Here is a 16,406-nt window from a genome sequence, read left to right as displayed (position 1 = left end):
TGTGTCAAATACAAATGTTAAGAACAGAAGAATAGCAAAGAGACAAAGGATAGCTGGGTGGCATCCAGTTACACCCACTGTGCTCCCCCTCATCTCAATCAGTTCCACCTCAACAAAGATGTTAGCCAACAGATCCAAAGTTTTGTTTGCCAATTTTTTGCTGGTCGGACAAAAGACAAAATTATAAGACTAGGTTTTTTTTTGGAAAATGTGCAATAGCTAACCTCCAGGTTACACAGTGAGGAATGCTAACCAAGGTTCTCATACACAAAAGCTCCACAGTCGAAGAAGGAGGCTCACTAGGTGAGTAGTAACACCGGAGCGTGGCTGCCTCTTGACTGTGGTGCTGACGCACCCATTCAGCCAGACAAATGAAAACAAGCCTGACACTGGCCTGTGGCCACGGGCACAAACACATCCTGACACGAGTCTGGAGCACCATAAAAAACTGTCACACATTAACATAAACATCAAAGACTGCTAATCTGTGTCCATGAGCAACAGCTCTGCATGTGGTCGGCTGAATCTGGCAAAAAAGACATCTTTGCTGGCTGTCTTATTGCCAATAATGAAATAGAGTCTCAACACATTTGACAAAGTAAGCCAAACTGATTGGGTGGTAGGTAGGCAAGATCTCAGGCCACAACTACATTCAGAAACTATAAACATTTCAATGTAAGTATTTACAACTGATGCAATGAGGAATATGTGAGACTTGCCCAGAAGCTAAAACCATTTGTCTGAAATAGAAAACAAGTTTCTATTTGGAAATAAATAAAATTAAGAAACAAAATTTAGATTAATTGTAATTCTGTCCTGTACATAACATACTGTGACTGTTAGAGTTTACACAAATATAATGGCTTGAAATAAAATAATTTCGATACTTTTTCAACTACAGTTTCTTCACGGCCAATATGCACCACAGTTCATTTCAGAGCTTAATACAGAAACAGTGAATCGGGTGTATTAAAATACAAACACATCCACTGATCAGGCAAACCAATATGCCCAAAAGAGTAGGACCTAATTTAGCAATCAAAAGAGTTCTGAAAAGAGGGAGCATGAACAAAGAAAATGGGTGGGTGTGTTAAAGCAGCGGTTCTAAGAGTTGTGGTCAGGAACCCACTCTGGGTCAGAAAAGTGGGGGGTCTTGAAAAAATTTACAGAAATCAAATTAACTTCAAAAATGATTTCCAGTGGCATACTTGGCCATTCCTGTTCTACAAAAACTGAGAAACTGACAATTTACAGAAATAATAAATTGCATTTAAACAAACAAGACTGAGTGAAACTATGACTTGAGACATTTTTAAACACACTAACCAAATTACTGAATTGTTATATTATATGCCAGTTTTGTATTTTTGTTAATTACTGAACAAGCAAGTGAACAGTGGAGATGGGCAGCTATTTTAAAATATTTGAAGTCTAGTTAAAACAGGCAAATTCAAATAATATTGCAACTGTTAGTCTTTTGTTTGTTTTTAAACACACTGGCACCCAGTTGTCACAAGCCAAGTTACTTCCTATTGGTGCTGTTTTTTGGGGGTTTTTTCCCAGCACACCACCACCCCCAACACACACAAAAAGAGCATCCCAGTGTCTGTTTGTGCCTTTGCAGTTTGTTTTGAAAGAATAATAAAGTGGTCACAGGTGAGCTCAGCTAACCATTCATGTCTGCATCGCAATGCATCAAAACAAAGATTATAACCCCCACCCCTAAATATTTGGACCTACAAATAAAACTCGGGCCAGCAATTTCTAAAGACCTAAGACAACACAGTCACAGCAAAAATTAGGTCCATAAAACAAAACTAGATTAGAAATTAAAAAACAAGTCTTCCCACAAGAATAACTAACTGAATTCAAACCCCTGCCTAAAGATATTACGTTTTATGTTTCTGAAAACCTGTTCCAGCCTTTTGTTTTTATTGTTACAAGGTGCTGAGGTCTCTGACAGGTATGTAAACTTCACTTTGAAAATAGCCTGAAACTGCCTGTTTGGCCAGTAGAAAACTTTCATACAGAAACAGCTCCCTGAGGTACTTTATGTAAAAAGATGCATGTATAATAACACCAGACTGTCGTACCAGATTGGACCCACTTTAGCCTGCAGAAATGATTTGATTCTATGTGACATAGATTCAAGAAGATGTTGGAAACATTCCTCAGAGATTCTGGTTCACATCGACATGACAGCATCATGTTTTAGCTGCAGATTTGTAAGTTGAACATCCATGACGTGATCCTCCTCTTCCACCACATCCGAAAGGTGATCAACTGGATTGAGATATGGCGATTGTGGAGGCCACTAGAGTTCAGTGAATTCAGACTTATCAGAGCTGGCAATACATTTCAACTTCTTATTGACCAATCTTGGTGAGTCTGTGGGAACAGTTTCCTGTTCTTAGCTGACAGGAGTGGCACCCGGTGTGGTCTTCTGCTGCTGTAGCCCATCTGCTTCAAGTTTAGACGTGTTGTGTGTTCAGAGATGGTATTCTGCAGACCTTGGTTGGAACAAGTGGTTATTTGAGCTACTGCCTTTCTGTCATTTCAAACCAGTCTGACCATTCTCCTCTGACAATAACAAGGTGTTTTTGTTTACACAAATGCCGATCACTGGATATTTTCTCTCTTTTGGATCACCCTCTTTAAACCATAGTAGTGAGTAAAAATCCCTGCAGTTTCTGAAATACTCAAACCAGCCCACCTGGGACAAATGACCACGCCGCATCCAAAGTCACTTAAATCCTCTTTCTTCCCCATTCTGATGCCTGGTTTGAACTTCAGCAAGTCTTCTTCACCCCGTCTACATGCCTAATAGCACTGAGTTACTGCCATGTGATTGGCTATTTGTGTTAACAAGCAGTTGAACAAGTGTACCTAATGAAGTGGCCGATGAGTGTATATTTACTGTGGACATTACTGTAGTTCCCATTTGACTTTTTGTTCGCTCTGTACACTAGTTTTTACATTCATGTTTGATTCAGGGCCTTGCATACGTTTGCTGGTCTCATTCTAGACTGAAAGCAGAAGCAAAGTATAAAGTTTCATTCTAAAATGTATTTGTAGTACGTGTGAACAATTTTTTTTATACAAATCTTTTAGCAATTTCATAAAACACAAATCATTTGAAAATGGTAGCTCTTTGTGTAATAGTGAAATAATGCTTTACATAATCTAACGGGGCTGTTACAGTGAAGACTTGTATTAATTTTGTACATGTGCAAAACTAATTTTGACAATTGCTGTGCAACATACAAAGAAAACCAAAATAAAAAAAAAACTCATGCACTCCCTGTGATCTTTGGGACAACTCTAACATATTTAAAATCTTTCTATTCTATTTGTGTTAATAGTAACTTTTACTGAGTAACTTTAATACAATCATCTAATATCATCTAATACACGTTTACTATTCGCAATAGAAACAAAAGTTTTTAGGGCCCCAAATTAATCATCATGTCTCCAATTTTTTTTTCTCGTTGGGCAGCTTTAAATCCAAGCTATTTAAATGTCGAATCCAAGATGACTATTATTTTATGAAGCCACACAGGTTCAAATCCATGTGTTGAAAATGATCTGTACAGGCTATAGATGTCAATGAAAAAGGCACAAAATCTAATGGATACTCAATGGATACAAAACAGTTTGTCATGTGTGTTTTTTGGCTGATGGCAGGGCTTCGCCTGAGCAAAAAAAATGTTTTAAAAAAGTTATTTTGATTATGTCAATCTTATAGTTAATGCTTTAAAAAGTGACTGAACCATTTTAATAAGAAATTGTTATGTGTTCAATGGGTGGGTCTTTTTGAAACTACCATTTTGTTTTATCATGACGGCAAACAATGATATTCTATTCTACCATCTCGGTTTCATACTATTTTCATTCAATAAATTAGAGATGTTAGAAAGTTTCTTCGATTTGGGTCGGGGCTTGTCATTAAGGGGCGATGGTGGGTGCCAAAGCCAGACTAGTTGATCTAGGTTTTATACTTCCATATATAACTTTAAAAGATGTGAGCAAATGTAAAAATTGGCTTAAAGATTACCAAAAATAAGAGTCCATCCTTCAAAGACCCTATATAGTGATAGCTATAATTTTACTAACCTGTATATAAGTATTTTAATGATTTATGACTTTTAAACGTAATTTCTTTTTTTTGCAACTGTTCAGAAGTTCCAATACAGACTGATTTCCAGTCTGACCCTTTTTGTTTTTATAACAAGCTACTTTTTTAGTCTTTACTGAACTATTTGTTGTTCAAACAAGTACTTTAAGAACTTAATGTACAATTTCCCTGTAACATCTGCGCATCTCACTGAAGTGCCAGTAAAACCCTCCTGGTTATCTGGTACATTTGTGAAGTGATTTTCTGTCCTTACCTGGCCCATCTGATCCTGAGAGGGGTGAATTGAGCTTGGGTCGCTTTGCAGTGGGGGGTCCTGCATCCAGAAGATTGTCAGCCATTCTGCTCGGTGATTATTATGAATGGATGGTGATGCAGGAAAATAAAATAAAAATAAAAAGCAGGATCAGTCCAAGTCGTCGGTCTCTGCTTTGCAATGATAGGTAACTTTCCGAAAGAGCAACGTTAAGAGTTTTTTTTTTTTTCTTGAATGGCAGACAGGCGAAATTCCGCCTGAAGAAAATGATTTCAAAAGAAAGGCAACAGCGCCACGCTTCGCCACCGAAGATCACCCCATGATAATCCAACACCCAACACCCACATAATTATCCTCAATAATTACGTCTAAAAATTATTTCAGTTCAAGAAAAATAAATAAAAGGCATTCATAAAATAATACACACGGCGTAAGAGATTCCCTTTCCCCACAGTTCGCCGATTTCACGTATATACAGAATCATTTTTTTCGTAGCCGAAACAAGCGTCCATAAAATCCGCTTTTGGCCTAAATAAAAAGAAGAAAAATCGAAAAATATTTTCTATGAGGCGGATTATTTTTCTCGTCGTTGTCTCCCGTTAAATACAGCGTCTCCGGGACGGAGATACGGCGAGAAGCGGCGCTGTCTAAAAGGGAAATCAAACATACAGTGGCCTTTCGAGACGGTAAAAACACACGTAACCCTCACATGTTCGGATTCATTCTCAGCGGAAGAACCGAGGCTTCGACTTTCTGCCAGAAAAATGCCGTTTGAGCCGGGTCTGGATGGCTCCGAGAGGTTTGAAAATTAGTGCTCCCCCCGAAATCCCGATTCTGAGCCGCGTCAAGATGGCGGCTGTTGATTCCTCCGATACAAAAAAAAAAAGTTTTTTTTTTCTTCCCAGCTAGACCGTGGGGGGAGGAGGGGAGGTGTCGCGCTCTGACGCCCTGACGTAAACCTGTGTCCCACCGTGCGTCATGTGGACGCATGTGTAGTTGCCTTTAGAGGTGCAATAACTTTTAAATAAAAATGTTTTTAGGCTCTACCTGCTTCAAACTCAGTTACAACATGTCACCGCGAGTGGTTAACATGAAGAGTCAAACCAAACTACAAGTTAACAAAACTTCTTTAAAAGCTCCTAACATTACTTCTGCATTCTTCACATTTCTCCTACTAACATGTAGTCTTCCTCCAGCTAATTTTGAAACGCTTTTCAGTTTTTAGCAAATTCAATCCTGTGCAGTAGTTCAAAATAAAAATCACAAATATTCTAAGTAAAGATCTTGTGATTGAAAAGCAGTTTTCCATATATTAAAAAACAAATACAGTGATTGAACATCCCATGGACACTCAAGGTTGAATTTTAAAATGTCAAAAACATTACTGGCTGTTTATTTATTTATTTACTTATTTATTATAAAAAACTCAGTATAAAATAAATTACTGAACATTGTATTTGAGTGATGTACTTAGTTACGGTCCATTACTAGTTAAGAAATACTAATTTTGTGTAGTGTGCAAGCTGTAAATTCAATTGGACATCAGTTCCCAACAACCATCTTTATTTAATAACTTCCGGACTATATACAAAAACCTTTTGAAAATAAAAACAAAAAGTTTTTCAATACTAAATGGGAGCAATAGCTAACTACTCCAATCCTACCTACCAGCATTTATCTTATAGTGCCCCCTCACCAATATTATTTGGTGAGCTGACTTAAAGAGCAAAGGAAATTTGTATTGATTGAAGCCTTTGCATGTTTTTGCTATAATGAAAGTTAGATCAATTTTAAATTCTTTTCAAAATTAAACCATAGTTTTTCAAAAATACAAACTGCACACTTTTACAAACACTCATACAGGTTTACACACATGCAAACAAAAGACAAGTAGTACTCCGACATTTTTAAAGTTATTCAGCTCTTTCAACTATTTAATACTCTAGTGCATGCGCTTATATAAATAATAGAAAATGCTCCGATGCTTTACAATAGAAAGGCATATAGCACATAAAAATGGGAGGCTTGTGCAACTGCATTTTAACAGTTTGAATGTGTAGGATCTTTGATTTAGAAAAAAAGGAAAAAAAAAGACAAAACCTGAAAGAGTAGGTAAAGCAATTGCAAGAGATGGCAATGACACTCTTTGGCATCAACATATTCCCAGTGCACGTTTCTGCTGGTTCAGAATGTCACTTTCATCTCAATAATTCCAATTAATTCAACAAACTTTATGCTTATGTACACGCAAGAAAAAGAAAGAAAACTGGAACAATTCCAACCTATGGCTACATACATGTACATTATAGTTTCTTTTTTTTTTTTGTCCAAAAACCTTTCAGTTCACAGCAAACATGAGATTCAAAAAGGCTTATCAAAATTATTAAGACAAAAAAATAAAGACATATTTAATATTTGCTTTTCTATGACACTCAGATTACTACCTCTACCAGCACTTTACCTTGATAACAACTATTATCCCTTTATTGTAGTGTAATAAAAAAAAATTGGATTGCTACAAGGATTGTGTGCTCATCTTCAAAATGAGGTCATTTCCCTTTTAACCTTTGTTATTGTAATTAGACAAAATAGACAACTTTTGGCACATTCATTTATGAACATGAAAAGGTTGAATATAAAAAGGGATTAAGACTACAATAAACCAAAATAATGTCAAACGTTACTGTGTAATTTTACAATTAATTCAAGAAAAGGCACTGCTCAAAGGTCAAAAAAGTAAATTATCAAAATTAAAAGTAAGCCAAGCAAAAATTATAATTCTTATAATAAATGAAAGAACAAAAATAAACCGAATCCAAATGCCCAAGACATCGAAATGATAACTTAATACTTTTTGCTATTCTTTAATGTCAAATATAAAATGCAACATAATTGGTTTACAAATAAGAAAAAAGCTTATGGTTAAATATTCTAAATATGAAATGGCAGTTCGAAAATATGAAGTGGTGCTGTGCCATTTATTTGAACGAAACTCAAAATAAGACAAACAGATTTCATAGTCAACCTTTTTGCTTCTGAGCACACAGTCCTTTTTACTGATGAGCTAAGATAGAAAATGCATTGTAGATACTTTTATAATAATTTAACACAAAACAAAAACAGTTAAAGCTTAAAAATTACCGTTTTTGCATTTACAGTGCTATCACATTAAGTTTCATGCAGTTGAAGGTTTGAGGCAGCAAATGCATCAAAGCTGTTTGCATCCAGTACGGCCTTTCAAATCCTAGAGAGCAAGGGTCTTAGACAGCTCAAGTTTTATGGGACAATAAACACAAATAACTTTGTGACATTCTACTGATCATTGTCTTGAAAAAAAATCAAATACTTTAAAACACAGTGTAATCCTTTCCAAACTTTAGGCAGCTTTTTTCCTCAAGTCCATCTGAAGTCATGTCTTCAATCTTTAAGTACACCAGTTTATTGTAAAAACCACTGAAATCTTTCTTAACACAGTTTGAATTCCCACAAGAGTCTGGATTTTAGGCAGAGGGCACAAATATTAGAAGCCTATGATGCTGCAAGCATGCTGAATGAACAAAGCTGAGGAAATCATCGTAGTGTTGTGGCAAAGATCTTAACTGTGTGTAAAGAATAAGCTGCCACATCAGCAAACAAGATTAATTTTTCCCCAAAATATGTTAAGTGTTTCTATTTTTGCAAGTCATTTGAGTAACTCACAGGTACCTCTCCTGTTTAAGCCCTGCCTGAAGTTGTAAAATCACACAGAGATGTATTACACTGCACTTATGGAAATACACTCACACAGCTCTGCCTTGTCTGCCTGTATCGATTAGTCCTGGCTGGAGCTCCGATAAGGAGTTTTCTGGTTTTAACACAGAGGCACTGCAGCATTTTTGTGCAGGTTTTACCATGTTGGAGTGGTTTTTAATTCCAACTTAACACACATGTTAATGCTTCTCACTTTATTGATTTCCTCTTGAATAAAAAGGCAAAAAATTTCATAGCAAAACAAACTTTAAAAAGTAAACCTGTAAGAAAACCAAAGCTTTTCTCCCCAAAAAGTTTTTTTCCATTTGCCTTTATGTCATTTTCTTAGTCAAAAAGGCCTAGTTTGTATCTTATTCTATCCTAAAGGCACTTAAACAACATTTGAAAAAATAATCAATATTAAAGGTGCAAAGATAATCAAGTAAGTTAATGGGAGACTATGGGGATTGTGAGCAGGCAAGAAGGGAAATCAGCATCGGTTGCAACATTTTCCCATTTTCTGTGTGTTTCTGCCTGACACCCTTTGTGTGGTCCTCCAAGCACCCTTGATAACATCAACCAATCATATTTACACAACAAACAACCTGAATCCTGGCTGATAAAAAAGGTTCACGTATTCTTTCAAAACTTCCATCTTTACCTGAAGTAGGACCAAAACTAAAGCTTGTACACATGTCAACCAGCAGGAACAAGAGCTTAAAGGGTCAAAGGCTGATAAGAAAAGTGCCATTGCAGCAAATACTTAAAGCCTGGTTAACTCTCCAGCATTGACGTCATTATCATTCTCATGTTTGTCCTTCTTGACGTCTTTCAAGGACTTTGTTGAATCTTGGGGTGTATCTTGCTGGATTGAAGATGAAATGATAAGCTGTTTGTTATTTGGAGAATGTCCTTCAAGGCTGGATACAGGTATGGATGTTAGGCCACTGTGAGACACTGATCGTCTGGGACAAGAAGTTCCTGTGGTGGGACATCTGTCATGGATCTCTGCGTCTTTTGTTTGACTAAGGCCGGTTATATTTGAGGAACCAGTGCTGGCACTGGGTACCATGGTATTAGTACTGCTTGTAGTCATGCTGGTTGTGGGGACCATGCTAGCAATTTCATCGGTGGGAGAGCGCCCAATGCTGCCATCCACCTGCGCTCGGATCTCTGGTGAAACAAAGAGCTGGTACTGAGGTACAGGACCACTGTCACTGCTTTTAGGGTAAAGGAAAGTCTTCATCTGACCTTTGCCTTTCACATTAACTGTGCCCCGATAATCAAATTCATAATCCATGCCACTGAGCACACAGTAGCTCTCCTCACTGACCTGAACGCGACACTCTACACCTGTTGTATCCATGCGACTTGCAATGTTTACAGTGTCACCCCAGATATCGTAGAGAAGCTTCGTGGTTCCAATCACCCCTGCTGTCAGAGGGCCGTGATTGAATCCAATGCGGAGCTTAAACCCAAAGCCGAGCATGTTCTTGTTGAAGTCATCCACTACTCGCATCATCTCCAAGGCAAACTCAAAAAGAGCACGAAGGTGGGCATGAGGATGAGCTGCGTCTGCACACTGCTGAGTGTTGAGTCCAGCTGCTGCCATGTAAGTGGCACCAATTGTCTTGATCTTTTCAATGTTAGCAAAGACAGGCCTGCGTAGGAGCTCATCAAAGTCACCAATTAACTCATTAAGGACACGATAGCACTCCTTGCCTCCCTCGTAACTTTCTTCATAAAACTCACTGAAGTTAACAATACTGGCAAATATAACACCCACGTTATCATGGTTCTTGGAGTAACTTTGGGTCACCTTAAGTTGCTCTGCCACATGGATCGGAATTATATTGCGAAGCAGCCAGTCGGCCTGGTCCCTCATGTTCTGAATCTTGATGCGGTGTTGATCTGCTTCCACGTTGCCATGGTAATGCAAACGGTAGCTGACCTCAAATTCACGGTTAAGGAACCAGACCAGGAGGAGGAGCAGGAAAAAGGCCACACAGGCTTCAGGAGCAAGGAGTTTTAGGTGGATTTGTGGGTCAGAACTTGTTGGGCTGTCTGACAAAAATATGGAGCTGTTGCTAATATTGTTTTGGGCTTCAGACCTTGTTGAAAAAAAGAAAAAGAAAAAAGACAGACATTAAGGCAGTGAGTAGGAAGAACATTAGACAGAAATAATTTCTTGTAACTTCTGTAACTTTTAGTATACTTTTCAACATTTCACTTCTACTGCTTTCTTCATAAATGTATAGTATATTAAAGAACTTCATGTTTTTAATGTTGTTTTAATCAGAAATTTGAGCAGTTATAACTCTGCCAACATTAATGTTCCTTACCTTAAAAACAAGCTTAACAATTAACAGTACCAAATGACATTGAAGTGAACATAGCTATTGAATCCATTACATAAAAAATAAAAACAATACAAAAACTTATGCTTTGTGAAATGTTAACATGTAATAATTGCATTGTAATTCTTAAAACTATTCTTTCCACACACATTTTTGATATTTAAATACATTTTGCATCTATAAATTTTCCTTTCCTTTTCATTTTAAGGAGACTTTTGGCCTGTCATACCTGCAGGGAGAGCTGAAGAGCAAAACAAGCATCACTAGTCCCACCAGTGTAGCTACTGCTGAGCGTATCCAGTAGCTGAGCTGGCAGAAGTTACAATACTGAATAATAGCTATGATGATTGCACAGCAGATGAACATCGTGAACTGATGGGGAAAAAAGGTCAATTTTAGTCAAAGGAAACTGATACTGTAAATTAAACTGTCTGAAAACATTAATCAAGTCAGAAATTGAAGTTTTAGTAACACTGTATCCCCAAAGATAAGCAGAATTCAATCATATAACTTTACTTGTAAAAAATGACAAAATTCATGAAACTGAATTCCACCTGAATAGAAAGATGCATGTCACAGGAGACGTGAGAGAAGACTACCACACCGGGCAGAGACACCAGGACAGCTCCTATAAAGTGACGCATCACCCAGCCTGAGACAGCTCTCATCAGCACCCGAGTGCAGGTCAGCACACTGTCCAGATAGAAAGCCATACTGGAGAGGGGGGATAAAAGAGACATGACTGGTGCAGATTACTGTTATAATACTAAATGTTTTTAATAAAATGATTCCGAGAATTATTGCTGACATTCTGGTTTGTATTAAACACAAAAACACCAAGTGTCCTAAAGCGGGGTAGGGTGGGGTGTGTGTGTCTGGCTGTCTGTTACCAAAATATACCATGAACCACTGGCCAAATTTTAATGAAACTAATGAAAAGCAGCTGGTGATATGCATTCTTTAAATACATGCTTGGCTTTTAATTTTAAATGTTTAATAGTTTGTCAATATTTTTTTTATCTTTATGTCTGCAAATTGTGCATTTAAGTTATATTTTCTGCAGAAGTTTGCATGTTGTTGGGTTTTTTGATTTATAGAAAGTAAATATTGATCAGGTGGCACTAACATGTTTTCCTTTCAAATAAAAACAACTGTTGCACTTATCTATGATTTTCATGATTTTTTAGCCTCTCTATTAGGGGTGTAAATATTATACTGCACAGGCATACAGATTATTGCTAAAAGTGTGATGACAACTTGAATTTTTCTGGCTTAGAACCTGGTAGTTAAAACCTATAGTCTGTATCTAGTGTCTCACCGTATAGCAAACAACAGTGCTAAAGCCTCTAGCATTGCAGCTACAGATGTCAGAATAAGAGCTGGTGTAGACAAACTCTGCTGAGTAACTAGAGGTCGAAGGAAACAGGCAAGTGAGAGGGCCAAAACTACTAAACAGCACAGCAGCATATCCAGGAAAGAACTGAATGTCGGGCTGGCAAATGTCTGCACTGCTGCTTGGTTCTCCACCTGGAAGAGAAGAAACAAATGCCAGCTAACAACAGGAGTAAATTCATGTAAATAATTTGCCAAACTACTTGTATCTATGTCTGAGCGATAACCCTACTTCCACTGCCAAAAGAACTGCAGTCACATAATCAGAAATGTACTTCTGAGGTTACACCAGCAGAGGACATTATAACCCAATAAATATCTGCTTTGGGGTCCTGCAGTGATTTCTCTTTGCCGCAGTCTGACCAGTCTAGTTATAATGTCGTGCTAACAGGCTTCCCAGACAAGAGTCAGACACAGAAAAACTCAAACAAGGAGAAAGAAATGCAAACTAAAACATGCACTTACAGGAAAACAGCAACAACAACTTGGCTGCATTCACAAAAAGACAGACTTTTTCTGCAGTTTTAAGAATTTTCAATTCACAAAAAAATAATGTGTTACAATTTAGAGTCACACCCCACATAGATAATCACAAATTTTAAAATGAAAGCATGTGCATGCACTCTTAACACAAGTTGGCATATGGGCACCAAATCACACACACACACCTCCTCCTGGTAGCTTATCCTGTAAGCAGACTCCAGGCTCTTCTCCAGGAAGGTGAGGCTCAGCTTGTTTAGGGGAGGGTTGTAGAAATAGTCCTTCATAAGACTGTAAGAGAAACATGGACAATCCAGAAAAAAAACTATGTCTAGTTTAGATTTATAAGTTAAAATAATTCAAAAGAATCTCAGCAGACATACCATAAAAACTTACACTGGCCTCTGCATTTTAAGATTTTGTAATGAATAGGAGAAGTTTGTACTGAAGCAGTAAAGAATTCATCTTCAGTTACCTATCCTCCTTGATAACATCCACAAAGTGAGCATCACTCCTCTCCCTGAAGTTTTTGGACCGCAGAGGGATGAGTGCTGAGTGGTCCATGCCCATGGCTCCTCCACTCCACGTCTTCTTCTCCTTTTCCTGCAGCATCTCACACAGTGATGTCTGGCTGTTATTCAAGGCCTCCAGCTGAGGGCTAAGCAGGCCATTCACAGTTTTGGGGCTGCGCCTAGCCGATATTGCGGGGGAACACTTCAAATTTGAAGAATCCTAAGAGGAAGAGAGAAATCTTAAATTCCCAGGAAAGAAGGTGCACTAATGAGTTTTGAAGTAGGTCAGAAGTATTATTAAATAGTCTAAATAGGAAATATTAAAATTAAAGTGTGTCTCAGTCACACTTGTTCAGGTTTATGCACAATCTATATCTAGGACTCATGCAGTGCTATTACTATGAACTAATTTTGTGACCCCTTTTTCCTCTTCTGGACATTAGATCTTTTAAACTATTATAACAACAAATAGATAGATATAAATGTATATCCATCCATAGATGGATATACAGTTTTATAAAATAAAATTTAGACATGTTCTCATCTTAGGTAGAACAGGCAACATGCTTTTTGGTTGCAACACCAGACAAACCTTGCTGTTTGTTTTGTTGTCTTCATGGCAGCCATTGTGTACTATTCCTTCATCCAGAACCTGATCCTCTCCTGCTATTAGGGACATGCTGCAGGACAGACAGGGAGACTGGCAGAGTTTGGAGACAGTAAAGTGGGAGAAACATTGAGTATGTGGTCACAAAAGAATGATGAAAATTAATATGTTGTGCAGAGAAAACACAAAAGAATAGCAATAATAAATAAGAACCCACAGATTTCACAGAGGATTATGTTCACATGTGGAGAGGCGGAAACCAAGAAATGTACAGGAAAACAAAAAGTAAGCATGAGAAGGTTTTCATGAGTTCAAGGTTATTTTCCTCATGCAAGTGCAGAGGGATCTTTGTGAAGTGGATGATCATGATACAATAAAAAATAAAGACCTTGGATTATTTGAAGGAATACATATCAACTGCTACCTTTCATTCCAGAGTTTTAAACTAAAGTCCTTTTATTCTGAAAAGGGACAGAGTCATGGCTGTTTTGGTCAACTCTTGCAAATGATGTTATATGCAATATCATGCGATATTGTGAGATGTGTGTTAGTGTTCAGAGTATATGTTTTTAAATGATTCTTAGCTACTGCCACACCAACATTTTGCTCAGTATCTGAAATTTTGGCTGAGTTATTGTCCTTTTGTGTTTGCTAAGGTTACTTATCAGTGGCAGCCATGTTAAATGGGACTGACTCCAGAGGTTAATCAGCTGTACATCCCATCCAGTGATTGTGTTATTACAAGTTTTGTTAAAATCTACCCACTAGTTTATGAGATATTTTACAAATGCTACAGACAAACACACTTGCACAAAACATTTTTATTTCTTGCCTTTTCCCCCCTAAATTAGATTTAAGAAGACAATTTAGATGGCCATTTTGAGTTTATGAGCGACAAAAGTAACCTGCTACACAAAGTAGCCCCTTTAAAGAGCAACATTCTTTCTTGCTCAGTGAATCATTTTTAATAATTTTTTATCTCAAGTGTTGTTGGGATGAAATCACATTTAGCTTGCTACCTAAATGGTATCACATTTGAAAGTAGATGCATGTTATTGCATTAAAACTAAAGAGGATGTCTAAAGATACCCTAATCATGTAGGATGTACAATGTAGTAACATAACAAATAGAAATATGAGGTTTCAAGATGGTACAGGGCTAAAAGTAAGTACAAAATCAACCTCCATGAATTCAAAAAAGGAAAATATTTATAAACGCTTCTGATACACCCACATACAGCATGAAGAATGTGGTAGAATATAGTGCACTGTTTTCTTCCTCAGGCATTGCAGATGTGCAGAGATACAAGCATACTGTTCCAACAACATGGCTAGCTTTCTCAGAGACAGTGAAAGCTCACCTTGGATTTGTCTGAGGGAAGGTTGCAGGCCAAAGCAGCTCCATCAGGTGTGTGCAGTCTGGGAACAGGACACTGAATATCTGCATGTTCTGGTCTAGACAGTCCCATCTGGGAGCAGTTACAATGAGGCTCAACCTTTCTGCCAGAGATAAGGTAGGTCCCCATGCCTGGAGACAAAAAGGAATAAAAATGGACATGTCACAGTTTAGTTTAGTCATCCATTCCTGTATGTAAATTTAAAGACACCGAGGATTGCGGAAATGCATTAGGATTCAGCAGAGGCTCAATACCTAGGATGAATTCCCTCTGTGACTTTTATGTGCAGGTTATAAAGAGAAAAAAAGCAAATCTCGTCTACTTGTAAATAGCCAAGGTCATATATGAATCATTCCTTTTTTTACATATACATAAACAAGATGGTGCTTTTAGACAAGCCTGTGTATTATTCATGCTATTCAAAATCTAACTGATGAGTCAGACACATGTAGAGGAACATTTTAACTCTTACAGCAGACACTTTAAGGTCACATCTTCTGTCTATAATTACTTCTTTTAATCACACTCACTTCACTTCTACTTTTTCCATAGCCCAGGGATAGTTATATATCTGGTACCAAATTTCTCCCATTCATTCATTTTTTAGCTTTTACACCATATGAAACTTGAAATTTCTGTTTAATTTACATGCAAGAGTATCTGGAAGTGTTTAGGTATTTGTATCAAATGACCATGTTCAGTCTCAGATACAACAAGCTCCACTCAATATTTGAACACCTGTGTCGTCCCACTTCTATCAGCATATAAGCATTTCTGTCACTTGCACAAGATTTCTGAGTGTTTGTAAAGCTTTTTACTCTGATGAGAACTAGCCAGTTCTTTAAGCCAGTATCTCACTGGGCTGTGACATCTGAAGACTAGTTAGAGATTTAAAATTGTAAAATAGACAAATTCTACCCTGCAGTCTCACTGAATTTTAAGTGTTAACCAGTGAGCCCCGTAGTTACAAAACGCAGCGTTTGAAAATCCTGGCTGACTGTCATGAGAACAGCTTGCAAACTTGCATTCTAGGCCGTCCACATTTTGATGCTCACCTCCACCAACATCATACCCTTGGCTTGCTTTGTACCCACCTTGGCAGCCGCCCCCACGTTTACAATTTCATCTACTGGAATACACTTTTGAAATGAAGACAGGCAGAATCGGACCAGGTTATTTAGTAATTATTACTGATCATCAGTGTTTTTTAGACTTGGACATTAGTCTTAGTTTTTTTCTTCAGAGGAGTGCTCCCATGCAGGTGTCAAAATACAGCTCCAGTGCTCTTGAGACAAGTTGCAAATGCCTAAAACATAATTAAGACAGGTTTGATATGTGCACAACGACTAACAATTTTGAGAGAAAATTTGTTGCACAAAAAAAATAAAAAGCCTTTTTTTGCTAAGTTATAGGACACATTTAAATGCCCTGTATGGTATATATATGAAATCTCCTTTTTCACGTATTTGTTAATTTTTTTCTTCAACTGTACCTGTAATAGCTAATGATGGTGTGTGCACCTTTAGTGTTTTACAGTCTTAAAA

At 37.5% G+C, this 16,406-nt stretch overlaps 2 protein-coding genes across 4 annotated transcripts in view; both read right to left on the bottom strand.

The window, feature by feature from the left end:
* Positions 1 to 5,255, bottom strand: part of crebbpb (CREB binding protein b) — a 32,582-nt gene extending 27,327 nt beyond the window's left edge. For 2 of the 3 annotated variants that reach the window (XM_037978607.1, XM_017435940.3), the window contains exons 1-2: positions 5,098 to 5,255; positions 4,389 to 4,474 (exon numbers count right to left, since the gene is read on the bottom strand). In XM_037978607.1, coding sequence (XP_037834535.1) covers positions 4,389 to 4,474; positions 5,098 to 5,111 — 100 coding nt within the window. In that variant the 5' untranslated portion in view covers positions 5,112 to 5,255. Of the gene's footprint in view, positions 1 to 4,388 lie in introns of all 3 variants that reach the window. The other variant, XM_037978608.1, reaches the window with a different exon arrangement.
* A 679-nt stretch (positions 5,256 to 5,934) lies between these two features.
* The window catches only part of LOC108247648 (adenylate cyclase type 9), a 30,241-nt gene continuing 19,769 nt past the window's right edge, over positions 5,935 to 16,406 (bottom strand). The window contains exons 2-9 of the mRNA XM_017435947.3: positions 14,827 to 14,993; positions 13,451 to 13,558; positions 12,822 to 13,078; positions 12,535 to 12,637; positions 11,793 to 12,001; positions 11,029 to 11,188; positions 10,704 to 10,846; positions 5,935 to 10,228 (exon numbers count right to left, since the gene is read on the bottom strand). Coding sequence (XP_017291436.1) covers positions 8,881 to 10,228; positions 10,704 to 10,846; positions 11,029 to 11,188; positions 11,793 to 12,001; positions 12,535 to 12,637; positions 12,822 to 13,078; positions 13,451 to 13,558; positions 14,827 to 14,993 — 2,495 coding nt within the window. The 3' untranslated portion in view covers positions 5,935 to 8,880. The remainder of the gene's footprint in view (positions 10,229 to 10,703; positions 10,847 to 11,028; positions 11,189 to 11,792; positions 12,002 to 12,534; positions 12,638 to 12,821; positions 13,079 to 13,450; positions 13,559 to 14,826; positions 14,994 to 16,406) is intronic.

This window comes from Kryptolebias marmoratus, linkage group LG12 (assembly GCF_001649575.2).
Source record: "Kryptolebias marmoratus isolate JLee-2015 linkage group LG12, ASM164957v2, whole genome shotgun sequence".
NCBI lineage: Eukaryota > Metazoa > Chordata > Actinopteri > Cyprinodontiformes > Rivulidae > Kryptolebias > Kryptolebias marmoratus.
This window is presented reverse-complemented; position numbering and strand designations above follow the sequence as displayed.